The sequence below is a fragment of the Microcebus murinus genome, chromosome 6 (assembly GCF_040939455.1).
Source record: "Microcebus murinus isolate Inina chromosome 6, M.murinus_Inina_mat1.0, whole genome shotgun sequence".
NCBI classification, from domain to species: domain Eukaryota; kingdom Metazoa; phylum Chordata; class Mammalia; order Primates; family Cheirogaleidae; genus Microcebus; species Microcebus murinus.
Window position 1 is genome coordinate 46259675 of NC_134109.1, and position 17183 is coordinate 46276857.

At 41.2% G+C, this 17183-nt stretch overlaps 1 protein-coding gene across 5 annotated transcripts in view; it reads right to left on the bottom strand.

Moving 5' to 3' along the window:
• Positions 1–14935: 14935 nt before the first annotated feature.
• Positions 14936–17183, bottom strand: part of FRMD6 (FERM domain containing 6) — a 75083-nt gene continuing 72835 nt past the window's right edge. For all 5 annotated transcript variants that reach the window (XM_012757981.2, XM_012757972.2, XM_012757977.2 and 2 more), the window contains one exon: positions 14936–16085. In XM_012757981.2, coding sequence (XP_012613435.1) covers positions 15801–16085 — 285 coding nt within the window. In that variant the 3' untranslated portion in view covers positions 14936–15800. The remainder of the gene's footprint in view (positions 16086–17183) is intronic.

Here is a 17183-nt window from a genome sequence, read left to right on the forward strand (position 1 = left end):
CTCTCCTCTCCTCTCTTCTTTTCTTCTCTCTCTCTCCTGCTCCCTCAGATGAAATGCAGAAATGCAACTAAAATGTCACCTACAAATGTTCAGGTGGGAGGAAGCCGACAAGATGAGTCTAGCAGAGGCAAAACAAAGAATCTGGGAAAGGCATAAACTGGCTTTCAAATAGCCCCAGTCTTGGCAACAGAGCCACTGCGAGTAGAGGTGGAGTTTAAAGGATTTCATTTCCTCCCCCCAAAATCACAAAACGCTCAGCACTCCGGGTCCTTCTTACCAGCCCACTCCCTTCTGACCACCAGAGGTCAGGCTGCCGTTAGGAACAGGCTGGAGATCCCCAAAGTACAGCCCTGTCCTGTCTCCTCCCAGGCCCTGCAGGGCATGCCTGGGAGCCCAACCAGCGATGGCCTGCGGGATTCCTTTCTCATCCAAAACAGCCATGGGCAGGCACACCAGAAGCTGCCTGGGGTCATTCCCCCATTGTCATGTGTCATGTTTGTGAACCACTGCCCTAAGAATCACGTGGGGAGGAGCTTATAGAAAAGCACATTCCTGTGTCCTGCTTTTGAAGGCTGATTCTAGGGGTTGGGGTTGGGCCCAAGCATCTGTGTTTTATGCAAACTCTTGCAGTGGTTCTGATGCAGGAGGTGCAAGACCACACTTTGAACAGATAATGCTATTAGCAGTTGCTCAAACCCAGGGCCATCCTGAAGCAAAGCCTTTGGTTTTGCGCTTTGGCCAGGACTCAAGCAGGCAGATGGGATTAGGCCCACATGCCCTGCCACCTCAGGGCTGTAGGCCATCGAATGTGTGGTGGCTGGCACACCTGAAGTGACATGGCTACTCCTGGCCACAGTAATAAACACCCAGGCTGGGATGAAGGAGAATTCTTCTTGCTCTGTGCAGGATGAAGACCACTACCGGCTGGCCCTGCCCTCTCTGGATGCCTTCATACTCCACGTTTCTTCCAATCATTTCTGGGCACTGGTTTCCTTATTTTATCCCCTTTGATGTGCCTCTATCCTCCTCATTGCTCAGAAAAACATCCTGGATTTAGAAGCAGCTAAGCTCTCTGCTTAAGATAATCCTTGTTTGTTGTCCTTCATTGGTGCTAAGACACAGTCTCCTACATAAGTCCCCCTGATGTACCAGCAGCTTTCGGGGAGGAGTGGGAACGAAACACGGAAACTCAGGAGACATTAAATACGCACAACCATTATAAGATGCAGCCCCCTTGCAGAATCAATAAAACGTGCCTTTTGGAATTGGGAAAGGTTTTCTCTCTTCTTCTACTTGAATGTTACTCTATTCACTCAACCCAAATTCACTGAGTGCCTGCTGTGCCAGGCACCTGCTGCGCGTGCTGGGGGTGGCGCCACGAAGCACAAGGGACAAGGTGCTCACCTTCACAGCGCAGCGCCTACAGCCCGGCATAGGAGGCAGGCAATCAAAGAATCATGAAAGAATGAATTAGCAAATCAGAGAGCTGGAGATTGTGACTGGGGCTATTAACAAATAAATAGGGTTATGAAGTAGAGACACAATAGAGAGGCCAGTTTCAGAATTGGTTGCTCAAGGAAGAACTTTCTGAGGAGGGGTCACAGAGCTGAGCACAGAATAAAGGGCAGGACCAGGGGAAGACCGCCCTGGGTGGGGAGGACTTATCTGTGGTTCTTGCAGGTGGCCCTGGCACCTCGGCACGTGGCTGCAGAACTTTCGCTCACTGCTTAACTCAGCATGTGCTGGGCATCTTCCCACGCCAGGGGTTGTGTTAGTTCCTCAGGATGAAGCGGTAAACGGGGGCAAGGTTCCTGCCCTCAGGAAGCTTATAACCTGGTGCAATTTTAAACACTAAAGCTGTGCTGACCCTCCATTTCTAAGTTTACCATGTTTCTTCATCATGGAAAATCTATTTTGGATTTTGAATGAGGGTGGCCCGGATGAGGAGGGCTTTGTGACCACAAACACCAAACTCAAGGGGGGAAATCAGCTACGGAGATCCCAGACAGCTGACCACGGCATCTAGTGGCTCAGATTAAAAATTCCAGCCACCATCTTTTACCCATCTTTGGGGAAAAAAGCTTCTCTTAGCTCTCAAGGATTCCCCTTATACTAACCCAGTGTTTTGTGTCCTGGATGGGAAAAGCAATTGAATTCCAGAAGCAGAGCTTCCATAACGGAATTCCGTCTTCCATAATGGAATTCAGCCCATTCAGTCCGTCTTCATTTCTGGTGCCATCGCTTGGTGCTGAGCTCCTAGTGCTAACAGCCCTCACCACACCCTTCCCAGACCTCGGCGGCTGTGGAAGGAGGAAGAAGTATTTGTATTTTCAACCCTTAGTTGCCTTTCAGAGGTTCTCACTGAAGGTGAGTGACTGGAATAAAAAACGGTGCCGAACTATAGGAGAGCTTTGCCACGGCCCCTCCGGGAAGCACCTGCTCCACCTGTAGCATGAATTCATAGCCGACAATCTGGCAAAATGTAGATTTTTAACAATATTGTCTCAGACCCCTGGGTTTCAGACAGTTCCCATTGCATCTGAAATTTTAATGAAGGAGGAAGAAGAGAAAGAGCTCAGAGGGGAGGGTGGTCTGGAACTGGCACAGCAGGCTCCCAAGGGTGGCCAAAGAATGAATGGGTCCATCAGAGTGCTGGGCCTTGCCCCTAGAGGGTCTGACTGGATGTGGGGCGAAGGTTGGAAATAAGTCTATACTTTAACAAAGCTCCTTTGGAACTTCTGAGAATCATTTAAGTTTGTGAACCCTTAAAATGAGGGGCTGCTCAACAGTCTCCTAATTAGCCTCTCCTCCCGTCCTGGCCCCAGGAGTCCCTCCCACCACCCATGTCTCCCTCCCCTCCCTCTGAACACCAGGCCTCAGGGTCAGTCTTTTTGCTCCACTTTTTGTCATTAGCCCCCCTAGAGGCCCGTGGCTGAAACCGGAGTCGGTCCCAGCCCCAGTGCCAGGTGGAGCAATTGACCGGGGCGGTTTCAGCGAGGGCTTTGGGTTACCAGACAGCCATCTGCTGGCTGTCCTCGCCAAGGGAACGGGAGCCAGGGCGCTCTCACCAGGCGTCGGCTCCACGCGCCCCATTGTGCGGGGAGCAAGGGGATCCACCTCACCTTCTGGCACCTGCACTACCAACAACTCCCCTAAGGCTCTGCAGAGCCTTTTCATTAATATCTCAACACCTCCCAGAATAGCCTGCCTGCTTTGTTAGGGAGAGCCCACGTCCAAAGGAATAACAGCCTCCCTCTTTCATTCCTCCCCCCCGGGCTGGGCGCCCACAGCCGCTTGCTCATTCAAGACGAATTTAACAGCCCACCCCTCAAAACAGAGACTGAACACCCACCCACTCCTACTTCCCTCCATTTGTTGGTCCTTTTCTCTTTATGGTTTCCAGAAACCCATGGTTATTACAAGATTCTATGCTACTGACTGAAATAATTTTTATCTTCTTAAAAAGAAACTTTTTATTTTTATCCATGTAATGCATCTACATAATTTAAAACTCAAATGTACTACAAAGCCTCTAACAAAAAAATAGCAGTTTCCTTTTCCTTCCCTCCCTAAACACTAACACGTTCAACTCTTAAAGTGGTTTTAGAAAAAAAGTATTATGGGGGGGAGGAGGCAGGGAGGGGCATAAAAACCTTTCTATCAGGTACAATGAACACTATTCAGGTGATGGGCACACTTATAGCCCTGACTAAAGCATTATAAAGCTATCCATGTAACAAAAATATTTGTATACTCTTAATATTTTGAAATTATAAAAAAGATTTTAAAAAAGAAAAAAGTATTAACCTGAATATTTTTAATATTCTTATATTTGTATACTGATTTTTCATTTTTTTTCAATTTGGGACAGTATCAGCTTCCTATTATGAAAAATGAGAATATAGGACTTTTACACACGTTCACTATCTACACAGAATTTCCCTCCTTTCTCAATATTTATGTTTTTTGTCAAATTGACATTATAATAGTGTTTATGATTGTACAGTGTTGCTCATTGTTGAGCCATGTAAGTGTACTACGATTATATGTTTCTCTTCGACATTTTGTTCTGAGTTAATAATTTCCTCTTTTTACTTGCTAAGTTATTCTATGTAGATATCACCAAATTTTCCCAAAATTTTCACAGAACTATAAAACCCCTTTGTTTTGCTAAAAAAAAAAATCTGTGGAAGGATTCATGATCTTTTCTTTATCCCTAGTATTTAAAAAATGTATGATGATGTGTTCTGGGTTGGTCTTTATTACTCATTTTCTGGGCATTCCTGGCAATTTTTTTCCAGTTTGGAAATGCATGTCTTTCTGTTCTTTTATGAAATTTTCGTCCATTTTTCCTATGTCTATCTCCAGGTACAGATTTGTGCCAAAATCTACCATTAGATGGGGGACAGCTCTCATTTTCTATCCTTTCTCCTGTCCATCTTTGTCTTTTTCTTCTGTTGAGAGATTTCCTTTATCTTCTAACCCTTCCATTGAAACATTTATTTTGGCTATCATATTTTTAAAAGCTCATAGTTATATTTCTATCTCTAGAGCAGACCTCTCCAATTTTCTGAGTGCAATATTTTCTATCTCTCTGACAACATTGACATTGGTTATTTTTTTCAAAAGTTTTTTGTTCCCTGAATTATCTCTGTTGCTTTTTTTTTCTTGATTATTAATAGAATATGGAGTTTTTTAAAAAAGACAACTTCCCTTTCCTCCATTGCCTTTAATCATTCTCTTCAGAATTAGCTGTGGTTTAGTTTGTTACATGTAATTCAAGGTTGTTTTTCATGCACTTACATTTAAATACATACATGTGATTATGTACCTTATCTTTTATTCATACTACACTACACTAGTGTACTGCATCTTGTCTTTCTTTGTGTACTTAATATATGCTGAAGATGTTTTAATGTCTGTACAACTAAACTTTTTATTTTTTTATTTTTGAGACAGAGCCTTACTCTGTTGTTCTGGGTTGAGTGCAGTGGCTTCATCATAGCTCACTAAACCTCAACTCCTGGGCTCAAGCAATTCTACTGCCTCAGCTTCCCCAGTAGCTGGGACTATAGGCACGCACCATCATGCCCAGCTAATTTTTCTATTTTTAGTAGAAATAGGGTCTCGCTCTTGCTCAGGTTAGTCTCGAACTCCTGGGAGCTCAAGTGATCCTCCCACCTTGGCCTCTCAGAGTGCTAGGATTACAGGGGTGAGCCACCGGGCCCTGTCTAAATCATTTATTTTTAACTGCTGCATACTATACCACAATAAGATTTTGCCAATATTTATTTGACACTTAAATCATGTAACATGTGTCTCTTTTCAAATCAATACAGTTAAATCTTTTTTTACTTGTATTTCTATAGGATAAATATCTAGAAATAAAATTGCTGAGTTGCTAGCTAACTTTATTCAAAATTTTGATAGGAAATACCAAATTGTCCTACTAAAAATGTTGTATTAATTTACACATCTGTCAAAAATTATAGAAGTACCTATTTCTTCACACTCTTACAAACACTGGATATTATCAATCATTTTAAATTTTGCCAATTTGATAGGCAAAAAATATCTTATCAGTATATTCATGTTGTTACCTTGTTACCAGTAAAGTTTACAGCTTTTCCCATATCTATTAGCTGTTTTTAATTTTGTTCTCTATGAATTTCCCATTCACATCCCCCCCCATATTTTTACTGTGTCATTTGTATTTTTCTTATTGATTTGCAGAATCTCTTTATATCCTACAGATAACAATTATTTGATTTTTGTAAAAGTTGAAGATACTTTCTCCCTGTTACCTATCTTAAGATGGTGGTATATGAAAGCTTTTAAATCCTTTTGTATTCAAATTTATCAAACTTTGTGTGTGTGTGTGTGTGACTTGTGAGTACATTACTCACAAGTAGGTAGGCACATTGCCTACCTACTTGTCCTATTTGCTCTTTGACACTTTTTTCTCTTTGCCTTCTTTTGAGTTTAATAATTTTTATTATTCCATTTTATCCTATATGCTTCTTTGTTTTGTTTATTTCTAATGGTTTCTTTAGAGTTTATAGTATACATCTTTAAGCTACCATAGACCACCTTTAAGTTATATTGTACCACTTCAAGTATAGCATAAGAAACAACAGCATACTTTCATTTCCCTTTCCTGGGCTTTGTGCTACTGTAGTCTGACATTTTACTTTTTACATATGTCATAAACCCTACAATACATTGTTTTTATTTTTGCTTTAAATAGTCAATTATTTTGTAAGGAAATTTAAAATGTGAAAAAAAATTATATTTATTCCCGTAGTTACCATTTCTGAGGCTCTTCATTCTTTGTACATAGATCCAGTTTTTTATTTGGTTTTGGGTTTGAGGGGTTATTTTTGCCTGAAATACTTCAATTAACATTTTTTTGGTGCAGATCTGGTGTTGAATTCTTTCAGCTTTTACATACCTGAAGACATTTTGATTTCATCTTTGTTTTTGAAAGAGATTTTTGCTGGGTATAGAATTCTGACTTAACAGCATTTTTCTTTCCATCTTTAAGACCATTTCCATTGCTCTTTAAGTTTTGTTAGGCAGGACCAGAGTGACCTCAAGCAATACCTTTCTGAGTACTTTACTAGGTGTCCTATGTATTACAGGCTTTTTCATTCTAATTGGTGGGTAATCGGACTGTTCCTGCCCTTATGTGAGCTTCCAGGATCACTTCGTTCTTTTCTCATGGTTCACTCCCAGCCCCAAGTGCTTTCCTCACAGGTATATGCTGATCAGCACTCAGCTGAGGACTTGAGGAGAACCTTCTGCAAATTAGGGCTCTCTCTTTCTCTCTGGACAGCTCTCTCTTCTGCCCTATGAACTCTAGCGACCTTGGTCTACCTAGGGAGACTGCTAGGATCTATTTGGTTTCCTCCTCTCTGTGTTGTGGCCTGGAAACTCTTAGGCAGTGAGATGGGGCAATGAAAATGCTCAGTTTCCTTTCTCTGAGAGCTACTCTACTACACTGCCTATTGTTAAATGTCTACAAAACATTTTTTATTCATATTTTCCTTTCTTTTAGTTATTTAAGGTTGTAGAGTAAAACTAGTTCCCTATCCCTCCATCATGGCTGAAATGTTTTATTTGGAATTTTGATTGGAATTGATGAGAAAAGTTAATATATATTATTCTTTCAAGAAAATGGTACATCAATTTATTTAGGCTTCCTTTAAATCCTCCCGTGGATTTTATTGTCTTACACATTTGTACTGATGTTGCATTTAAAGGCCCCAATATAGGCTCCTTGACTTTTCTCGAACATTTTATTCTTGCCCTGTAGGAAGTCAGCAATAGAGACAAAAGAGGACCCTGGAACTTCTGCTCCTTAGAGTAGCTCCTGACTCTATCCTCTTCCTCCCACCTCTGTAGATCAGAAGGGCAGGGCCTGTCCCAGCTGACTCTTTCGTGATGGCAGAGCAGCATTGAGCAGTTCTGGATTAGAGGACCTGGGGGTGGATGAAAAAACATTAGAAGCATCCCTCATGGAACCTCAAGGTGGAAACTGGCTTAGAGCTGCTTCATACTGGCATGGCTTGCCTGAAGCTTCCTTCTACTTTTATCTATACTTGGGCATGGATGTATCATACTATGAGAAGTAAAACCTGAAGATTGAACTACTGGACTACAGGGGGATGCTACCATCTTTATCTGGTTGTGGGGTCACTCCACCTACCTTATGTATGTCACAGTCCTCTTCTTTGACAGATGGTTACTAATGCACAGAGAGAAAATCATCTCTAATAATATCTCTGGGTTAAACAGGCATTTATGGGCCAGTTACGGAAGTTGGGGACATGTGTTCTAAATGTCAACCAACCAATTTAGAAGCAAACTTGGAACTGAGTCTTCCTTCCTAAGTTGGGAACTGTCTGTTCTTATGAAATACATCTCTTGCTGTAATGACAATAATAAATTGAGGAGACCTCAGCTGACTACAGTTGACACCAGATGGGTAAACACCCATCCTAAGTAATGAGCTGGTTAATTATAGCTGTGCCATGTTTATAGACCTTCAATTAATCTCCTGAGAGTATATAACTTCATCTCTTACAATGGCTCATAGCATCTGAACAGGACTTTTCAGAGGTCAGGCTTCTCCATTAACTCAAAATACATGTTTTAAAAATCAAAGGGCTGGGTGAAATTAGCTTATTTATTTTCCATATACCTCTGTGTGGGAATCAACTTGTATAAAGCATTAAAAAATGCCAGGGGCCAGGTGTGGTGGCTCATGCCTGTAATCCTACCACTCTGGGAGGCCAAGGCGGGAGGATCACTTTGAGGTCAGGAGTTCAAGTCCAAGCCTCAGCAAGGGCGAGACCCCATCTCTACTAAAAATAGAAACAAATTAGCTGGGCGTGGTGGCGCACGCCTGTAGTCCCAGCTACTTTGGAGGCTGAGGCAGAAGGATCTCTTAAGCCCAGGAGTTTGAGGTTGCTGTGAGCTAGGCTGACACTATGGCACTCTAGCCCAGGCAACAGAGCAAGACTCTGTCTCAGAAAAAAGACAAAACAACAAAACAAAACTGGCAGGGCAAATGAAACAATGACAGGGAGATTTAAAAACATTTTATGGTACTCACATAAACCCTACCCTCATACTTAGCCAAACTGTCATGTGTATGTAACACCCTGGTCTCTAAACTGTGGGTGTATTCGGTCTTTCTGAAATGGTGAGTTGAGTGCCATACTTGAAAGTTGGCCCACTCTCTGACAGCTTTACTGGCAAAAGAAAAAATGTCATTCTCACAAAATGCAATTTACCTGGATACTCTGATGACCCAATTCATCCTAACTGTGGGTCATGCTAGCTCAGGGCAGATGGCCTGGCTGGTCTATATTGCTCAGGCTCAGCTGTAGACCAGTGGATTGCAACGCTGATGCACATTAGCATCACCTGCAGAACTTTCCAGACCAAATACACCAGCAGCTCTGGGCTGGGCTCCAATCATCACTGTCTAAAGGAAGCTCTCTCCAGGTCATCCTAACACGCAGCCAGGGTTGAGAACCACTGCTATAGACTAGAATAGTTGTGACCATCATGCCAAGCTTTAACACGCAAAGAATCTATGCAGAGTAGATTTAAATTCATAATATAAAGAAAGCACAAATTAACTCTAGTTTTCCCAAGGCCTTTGCCAAGTAAGGAAAAATTGCCTATTTCTCCAGTAGTATCTATTTTAGGAGATGACATCCTTCCTTGTGTGTGTGTATGTAACACAGTCCTTTGGTTCTGCTTCCCACACAGCTTTTGAATTTTTCCTTTCCTCCCTGCTACTATACTCTCAGTTCAGACCCTCATCATCTCCCAACTTCCTCCCAACCTTCTGCTAGTGCTGCTCCCATTGTTTCTCCCAAACCTCGAACACATGTCTCTTCCCTTTTGTAACTCCCTTCGGTGGTTCCCTGCTGTCTAGAAGAAAACTTGGTGTCCTCGTCTGGGCGTCCAGGACCTTTCATGACTAGGATGGAAGTTGATTACTCAAACCAAAAAGTCCCTTGAGCTCCTCACAGGTCCCTGAATGACCATTATCTTGGCTTCTGAGCTTTTGCCTGGGCAGACCATACCTTGCCGCATCCTGCCAGAAGTCCCCACTCAAGACTCTTCTTTCTAGTAAAACCTTCTCTGATCTTCCCGCCTCCCCTTTCCCACCCCCCAGGTCTTTACTGCCTCTGTGCCACAGCAAAGCCTATACAAGCCTCGTATGTGTAGCACACAGTGGATGCTCAAAAAATTACTTAGCAAATAAATTTATCACACCATCAAAACTAGAGTCTGTCTTCCCTATTAGGTTCTGAGCTTTCTCTAAGGGCAATGGGTAACCATAGTGTATGTAGTTAAAAAAGCAAAGCTTTTGGAGACAGATTCCTGTTTGAAGCTCTGCTCTCTCACTCACTAGCTGTAGGATACTGGGCAAGTTTAACTGTTTCCTCAGCTGTGAAATGGGGGTGACAACTCCTTGAAGAGTTACGAGGATTAGACATGGTGTGTGTATTATCAGATGTATAGTTGGTGACCGGGTATTAAATATTTTCTTCCCTTGTACAATTTACCAGGTATTCTGCAAAACTCATGAGTAACACACCATTACAAAGCTTTTGTTTTGGACCATATGCTTCTAAATGGCCAAGTGGTTCTATTCTATAAAAGTTAAATGTTTGCTACATTTGAAAGCCCTCCTCTCTCCCATGCTAGTCATCAGGGGCACATTAAACCAAAGACCTTATTTGATTCCTCAAACAGTCCTTTGCATTATTACACCCATTTTATAGCTAAGCAAACTGGAGCAAAAAGAAGGCAATGGATTTCCCTTTAGAAAGAGAACTAGGGCTTTTCAGAATTCTGCCTATTGACTCTCAGTTCTGAGTTGTCTCTCTAATGCCACGCTGACCTCACAGTCTTGTGAATGCATACTTTTAAATGCAACCACTTAGTGTTTTGAAATTAAAACCAACAGTCGTGGCTGGGTGCAGTAGCTCACACCTGTGATCCTAACACTTTGGGAGGCCAAAGTGGGAGGATTGCTTGAGGTCGGGAGTTTGAGATCAGCCTGGGCAATATTGAGAATCTATCTCTACAAAAAATAATAATAATACTAAAAAACTTAGCTTGGCGTGGTGTCACATGCCTGTAGTCCCAGCTACTGGAGAGGCTGAGGCAGGAGGACTGCTTCAGCCCAGGAGTTTGAGATTGCTGTGAGCTATGATGACACCACTACACTCTAGCCCTGGCAACAGAATGAGACTCTTTTTTTTTTTTTTTTTTTTTTTTTGAGACAGAGTCTCACTTTGTTGCCCAGGCTAGAGTGAGTGTGCCGTGGCATCAGCCTGGCTCACAGCAACCTCAATCTCCGGGGCTCAGCGATCCTACTGCCTCAGCCTCCCGAGTAGCTGGGACTACAGGCATGCGCCACCATGCCCGGCTAATTTTTTGTATATATATTTTTAGTTGGTCAATTAATTTATTTCTATTTTTGGTAGAGACGGGGTCTCGCTCAGGCTGGTTTCGAACTCCTGACCTTGAACTCCTGACAATCTGCCTGCCTCGGCCTCCCAGAGTGCTAGGATTACAGGCGTGAGCCACCACGCCCGGCCGAGACTCTGTCTTAAACAGAAAACCCAACAGTCTAATAATGACTGTTTTAAGGGTCTAAATTAGTTATTTTACTTTAAAAAAATATTATATTTTAAAAAGTAGAGTCCTTTCAGCCCCACAATTTGGGACTGAATAGTGGCTGACTACCACAACCCCTTGGACTTAACCTCTTGGAAACTTGGTTTCTTCATCTCTCGCTTGAGAATAGTACCTGCCTTATGGGAATATGAGAATTAAACACATACAATTCTAAAACACATGAAACAGGGTCTGGCACTTGGTAGTACTCAGCATCAGCTATTACTATCGTTACCATGAAGGCTGTTTTACTTGGAGTTCTATCACATGGGACCTTTATTTACCATGCTCCACTGCAGGAAAGAACACAAAGAAAACATTCATTCCTTAATGCTTCTTGCTTGAGAGAGAGCTCTAATAATAATTCTAGGCAACAAAAACAAAATGGGAGGCATTAATTTGCCAGATATCAAACTATACTACAAAGCTGTAGTAATTAAAACAATATGGTATTGGCACAAAAACAGGAATATAGACCAGTGGAACAGATGTGAGAATCCTGATATAAAACCATCCTCATATAGCCATCTCATCTTTGACAAAGCAGACAAAAACATACGCTGGGGAAAAGAATCCCTCTTCAATAAATGGTGCTGGGAAAACTGGATAGCCACCTGTAGAAGGCTAAAACAGGACCCACACCTTTCACCTCTCACAAAAACCAACTCACGCTGGATAACAGACTTAAACCTAAGATATGAAACTATTAGAACTCTAGAGGAAAAAGTTGGAAACACTCTCCTAGACATCGGCCTGGGCAAAGAGTTTATGAAGAAGTCCCCAAAGGCAATCACAGCAGCAACAAAAATAAATAAATGGGACATGATCAAACTACAAAGTTTCTGCACAGCCAAAGAAATAGTCATCAAAGTAAACAGACAACCTACAGAATGGGAGAAAATTTTTGCATCCTATGCATCCGATAAGGGACTGATAACTAGAATATACTTAGAACTCACGAAAATTAGGAAGAAAAAATCAAATAACCCCATTAAAAAGTGGGCAAAGGACTTGAACAGAAATTTTTCTAAAGAAGACAGAAGAATGGCCAACAAACATATGAAGAAATGCTTAACATCTCTAATCATCAGGGAAATGCAAATCAAAACCACAATGAGATATCACTTAACCCCAGTGAGAATGGCCTTTATCAAAAAATCTCCAAACAATAAATGCTGGCGTGGTTGCGGAGAGAGAGGAACACTCCTACACTGCTGGTGGGACTGCAAACTAGTTCAACCTCTGTGGAAAGCAATATGGAGATACCTTAAAGCGATACAAGTGAATCTACCATTTGATCCAGCAATCCCATTGCTGGGCATCTACCCAAATGATCCAGTGACACTCTACAAAAAAGACACCTGCACTCGAATGTTTATAGCAGCACAATTCATAATTGCAAGGCTGTGGAAACAGCCCAAGTGCCCATCAATCCAAGAATGGATTAATAAAATGTGGTATATGTATACCATGGAGTACTATTCAGCTCTAAGAAACAATGGTGATATAGCACACCTTATATTTTCCTGGTTAGAGCTGGAACCCATACTACTAAGTGAAGTATCCCAAGATTGGAAAAACAAGCACCAGATATATTCTCCAGCAAACTGGTATTAAATGAGTAGCACCTAAGTGGACACATAGGTGCTACAGTAATAGGGTATTGGGCAGGTGGGAGGGGGGAGGGGGGCGGGTATATACATACATAGTGAGTGAGATGTGCACCATCTGGGGGATGGTCATGATGGAGACTCAGACTTTTGGGGGGAGGGGGGGAAATGGGCATTTATTGAAACCTTAAAATCTGTACCCCCATAATATGCCAAAATAAAAATAATTAAAAAAAAAAAAAAAGCAATTTAAGGCAAAAAAAAAGTAACTTTATTGACTGCTAATCTTACCATGAAACATCTATAAGAAATAATTACAAAATAATGTCTTTTGTTTTTTCTTTTTAACATACTTTTGGTATCATCCTGATATGATGATCCTTTCACAGAAAGGATTATTTACAGTTTACGTAGATATAAAGCTCATTGTTGCAAATACAAATGTAGATGTGTAGAGGCAATATATACCAAACTGGTATACTGAATAGCAATGGATATGTAAGAAATGCAGAATAAATAACAGCTTTATACTTTTCTTTTTATTTTTAAAAACAATTTCAAAATACAAAAATGTAGATTATTCAAAGTGGATTTTCATTTACATATATATATATAATTCTGCTGGAAACAGTGGATTGAAAAGCAAAAATGTTCCTTAGCATGTTTCATTTTGAAAACCCACAAGACTATTTATAAATCCAATTAGAAAGAGGGTGTGCAAAACCACCAACAATGCTGGCAAAACCCTAAAGACCTGATTCTGGCTAAAGTGGAGAGAAAGTATAAAGCATTACCTGTTTATAGTAATTCAATGTTTCTTTCTTTGTTTCTTTCTTAAATATTCCTTTTCTTTATGTTTGTAAGAAACTCTAAGAGCTAAGGAAACGCACTGCAATATGATCTGGGCTCTTTAGAGTATGAACTTTCCTAAGACTTGTCTATCTCAAGCATTATCTATAAGAAGTGGATTATTTAATGACTTACAAGTAAAATAGCCATTAAATGATCCTTTCATATTTTTATCCTTTTACACAGAGACTGAGATCCTTTTATACATTCTGATATCCAAAACTTTGGTTCTATTAAAGCATTTGATAAGAGCAAAATAATTCCATGACTATAGAACTTTTTTCCTTTTAAAGTGTCAGGTGAAACTAGTTTGACAAGGCATGTTGCATACACGTCTGCGACCCAGCATAGGAGGGACAGCACAGGTGGGGCATGTTCACCATGTTTTATAATACTGACTCCCATCCCCAGGTAACACTGCTTATGTTTCTGCTTTACCCTAACTCTATTTCTTTGTTACTGGAAAACATAATAATTTTGTACAAAAATATGACTGTTTCTTTAGAAAATAATATATAGTTTTTTAATAAAACCTGGCAGATAGAAAAAATGGTGTATCAAAATATGGTAAACAAATGTTGTAAAATACTAAATCATTAAAAACATCTCGTAGAAAGACATTGTGCTATGAAGTTCTCTCCTGAAGTGCGAGCAATGTTTTTACTATACATCAAAAGGTTGATAAATTCAGTCTCTGACTTGGTTTCATTAAATGTCATAACAGCAGCATGGCGGGTAACTGTCCTATAAGTGGCCCTTTCTTATACACCACATCTTCTGTATACTTTTACACTTCAAAATTAACAAAAAGACACCCTCTGGATCAGTGGTTTTCAACCCTGTTGCATATTAGCTCCATCTGGAGAACTTTAAAAGAAAAGGCAACTCTACTTGGGTCCCACGATAAGAGACTGGTGGGAAGACCCAGACATTATTTTTTAAAAGCTCCCCCAAATTTCTGTTATGCAATCAGGGTTGAGAATCATGGCCAAAGGCACATGAGGAAACAGTCATTCTTAACTCTACATTCAGCAACTGATTGTCTGCAGGGATCATTCATTTGGTAATGTACCCTCAATCTTAAACAAGGAATTCCATGTATACAAGATAGCTAGCAAAGCCAAAATGAAGACTTAGTAAGCTTTAAACACATATAAACACACACAATCCCATGTATTTATATATGTGTATAACATATACACATAGTTAGGGTATTTTGGTTAAGCAGAAACTAACATGACCATAATTTGTTCTTGATTATTTAAAAAAAAAAAAAAAAAAACCTGAACAAAATACCACCAAGCACAAACATTTTCTAAGACATTTCCATGGTTCTAACAGAAACCACTTTTGTAAACTCCACAAAATGCATTATGACATGAACACAATTGATCTGTCACTTGGATGAGAAACTCAACAGAACCGTGGAGCTTTCTGGAAGATCAAAGAGGAGGACATGGCACTGATCAGGTGTGTCGGAGTCACAAGGCATCACAGCATGCAGAATCTTCAGTTTATTGCTTAATTCCTGTCTTCCTGGACCTCCGAGCAGGTGCTTCCATTACGTACGTATCTTTGGCTTGCTAGAACCACATGATTTTGCCCACTTCGTCAGTGTTCACTTTGGGACAGCCTCACTGAGGTGGCAATGGCTATGTACTAGACAATGGTCTCTCTGCTAAAAGAGAGAACCTTCCCCCTTCCCTCCCTCCAACCATGAACATTTTTATGAGGGAGTGGTAAAAAAAAAAAATTTACAAGCGAACAAACCTAAAAACATCTCTCATGTGATAAAAAGTGTGATATTACGTGGAACTGACCTAAAAAACAGCAAGTGAGCAAACACACCACAGTCTGATATTCTGAAGGCTTGGTGATCAGTAAAGCGCATATCCTTCCAAAAGGTCAGTGAACTTCTGGGCACTCGTCTTCCTGTACATTTTCTGTAGTTCTTTCACTTCTGTGTGATACTTAAAGTGCGATTGTCTCAAGGCTTTTGTTTCCATCACGAATATTATAAAGAAAGAGCTATGTTTGTAGTGAAGAAAATATGGCACAAATAATGAAGAACCCACGACTTTCACATCCTCAAGCAAACAGCAGGCTGCCAGTACGGCTGCATGCGGATGGACTTTATACGACAAACTCCGGAACTTCATCGTGAGTAAGATCCAGAGAAAAGTATTTGCTGGTTCTTTTGACTGGAAAGGCATCTTGCATGTTGACGCACTGCTGAGCCAAGCAGCTGTTGCAGTAGAGGCCTTCCTCGTCCAGTTCGTGGCCACATCCAAAGGTATAGCTCTGAGCGGTGTCCTGACACAGACCTGCAATGCGCAGGAAGTCTTTCTGGTAAAGTCTGATGTCATCAAGGCTCAAACTATGTCGATCCGTGGAGGTCTTTGGTTTTCGGCATATAGTCTGCAAAATAGGGGGCGGTTGAGACAACGTTAAGAGCACAGACTAAAGCGAAAGGCTAGCATGTTTGCCCTGTAAAGAGAGATGCCGCGAAATCATAAAAGGTGAAGTAATCCTTGTATGTTAGAAAGTGGTTTCCAATCTACGCGGCTTCTGGGCCCCTAAGGCCCTGTGGGGAAATACGTCAACACCACCTCCACCAACGAAAACAGCAGCTAACATTTACTGAACACCTACTTTGTGCCAGGCCCTGACCTAAACACTCTGCATGTATTAACTCAGTTAATCTCCCTAACAGCCTCATGAGGCAGGTGCTATTATTCCGCCGCATTTTACAGATAAATCATCCAAGACACAGAGATGAAGATACAACAGGAATCTAACTATCCCTAGCATTTCAGAAATCAAGCAATTAGCTTTAAAATAAGGCTATAAAGTGTTCTTGCTGCTGAAAAGGTGGGCAAGCACCAGGACTAGGCAGCAGCTCCTGAACACTCATGGAGGTCATGTTCTGCCAAATGCTTTAGCTAGCAGGGAGCAGACTTTTGGAACCCATTATCCCAAGGGGTGGTGCTAGTGGAAAATATAAAAAAGTTAAAAAATGGTTCAGATAATTACATGGATGGAAGATACTCGCCATATTACCTAAGAAAACTAGGCATTATATCTCTAACTTTTGTTGCTTAACACCACAAAGGGCAACCTTGTTAGAATAAGGTATTGCTTTTGCTAGAGGCAAGAGTTCCAGGAGGGCATTTTACTAGAAGGTGCCTGAATGACACTCCCAGTACAGCAGGATCCCTTGCACTGATGCAGTCTTCCCTGGCCCCAAGAGGATTTCACACATAAAATCATTTGGCCATCCCCACAAACTCTCAAGACAGAGATATAGATGTTCTCCCCATGCTGTTAAGTGTGGAATCTGATTCTCGGCCACACCCCACAAACATTTTTCACAATAAGAGTTAACACCGAGTGGCAGAGCCAGGGTGCAACCCAGCCGGGGTGACTCTGGGGCTTGCACTCCAATTCACCACGCTACACACACTGCTTTAAAGATTACTCATCAGACTTTTCAGAAAATATTTAATAAATATCATT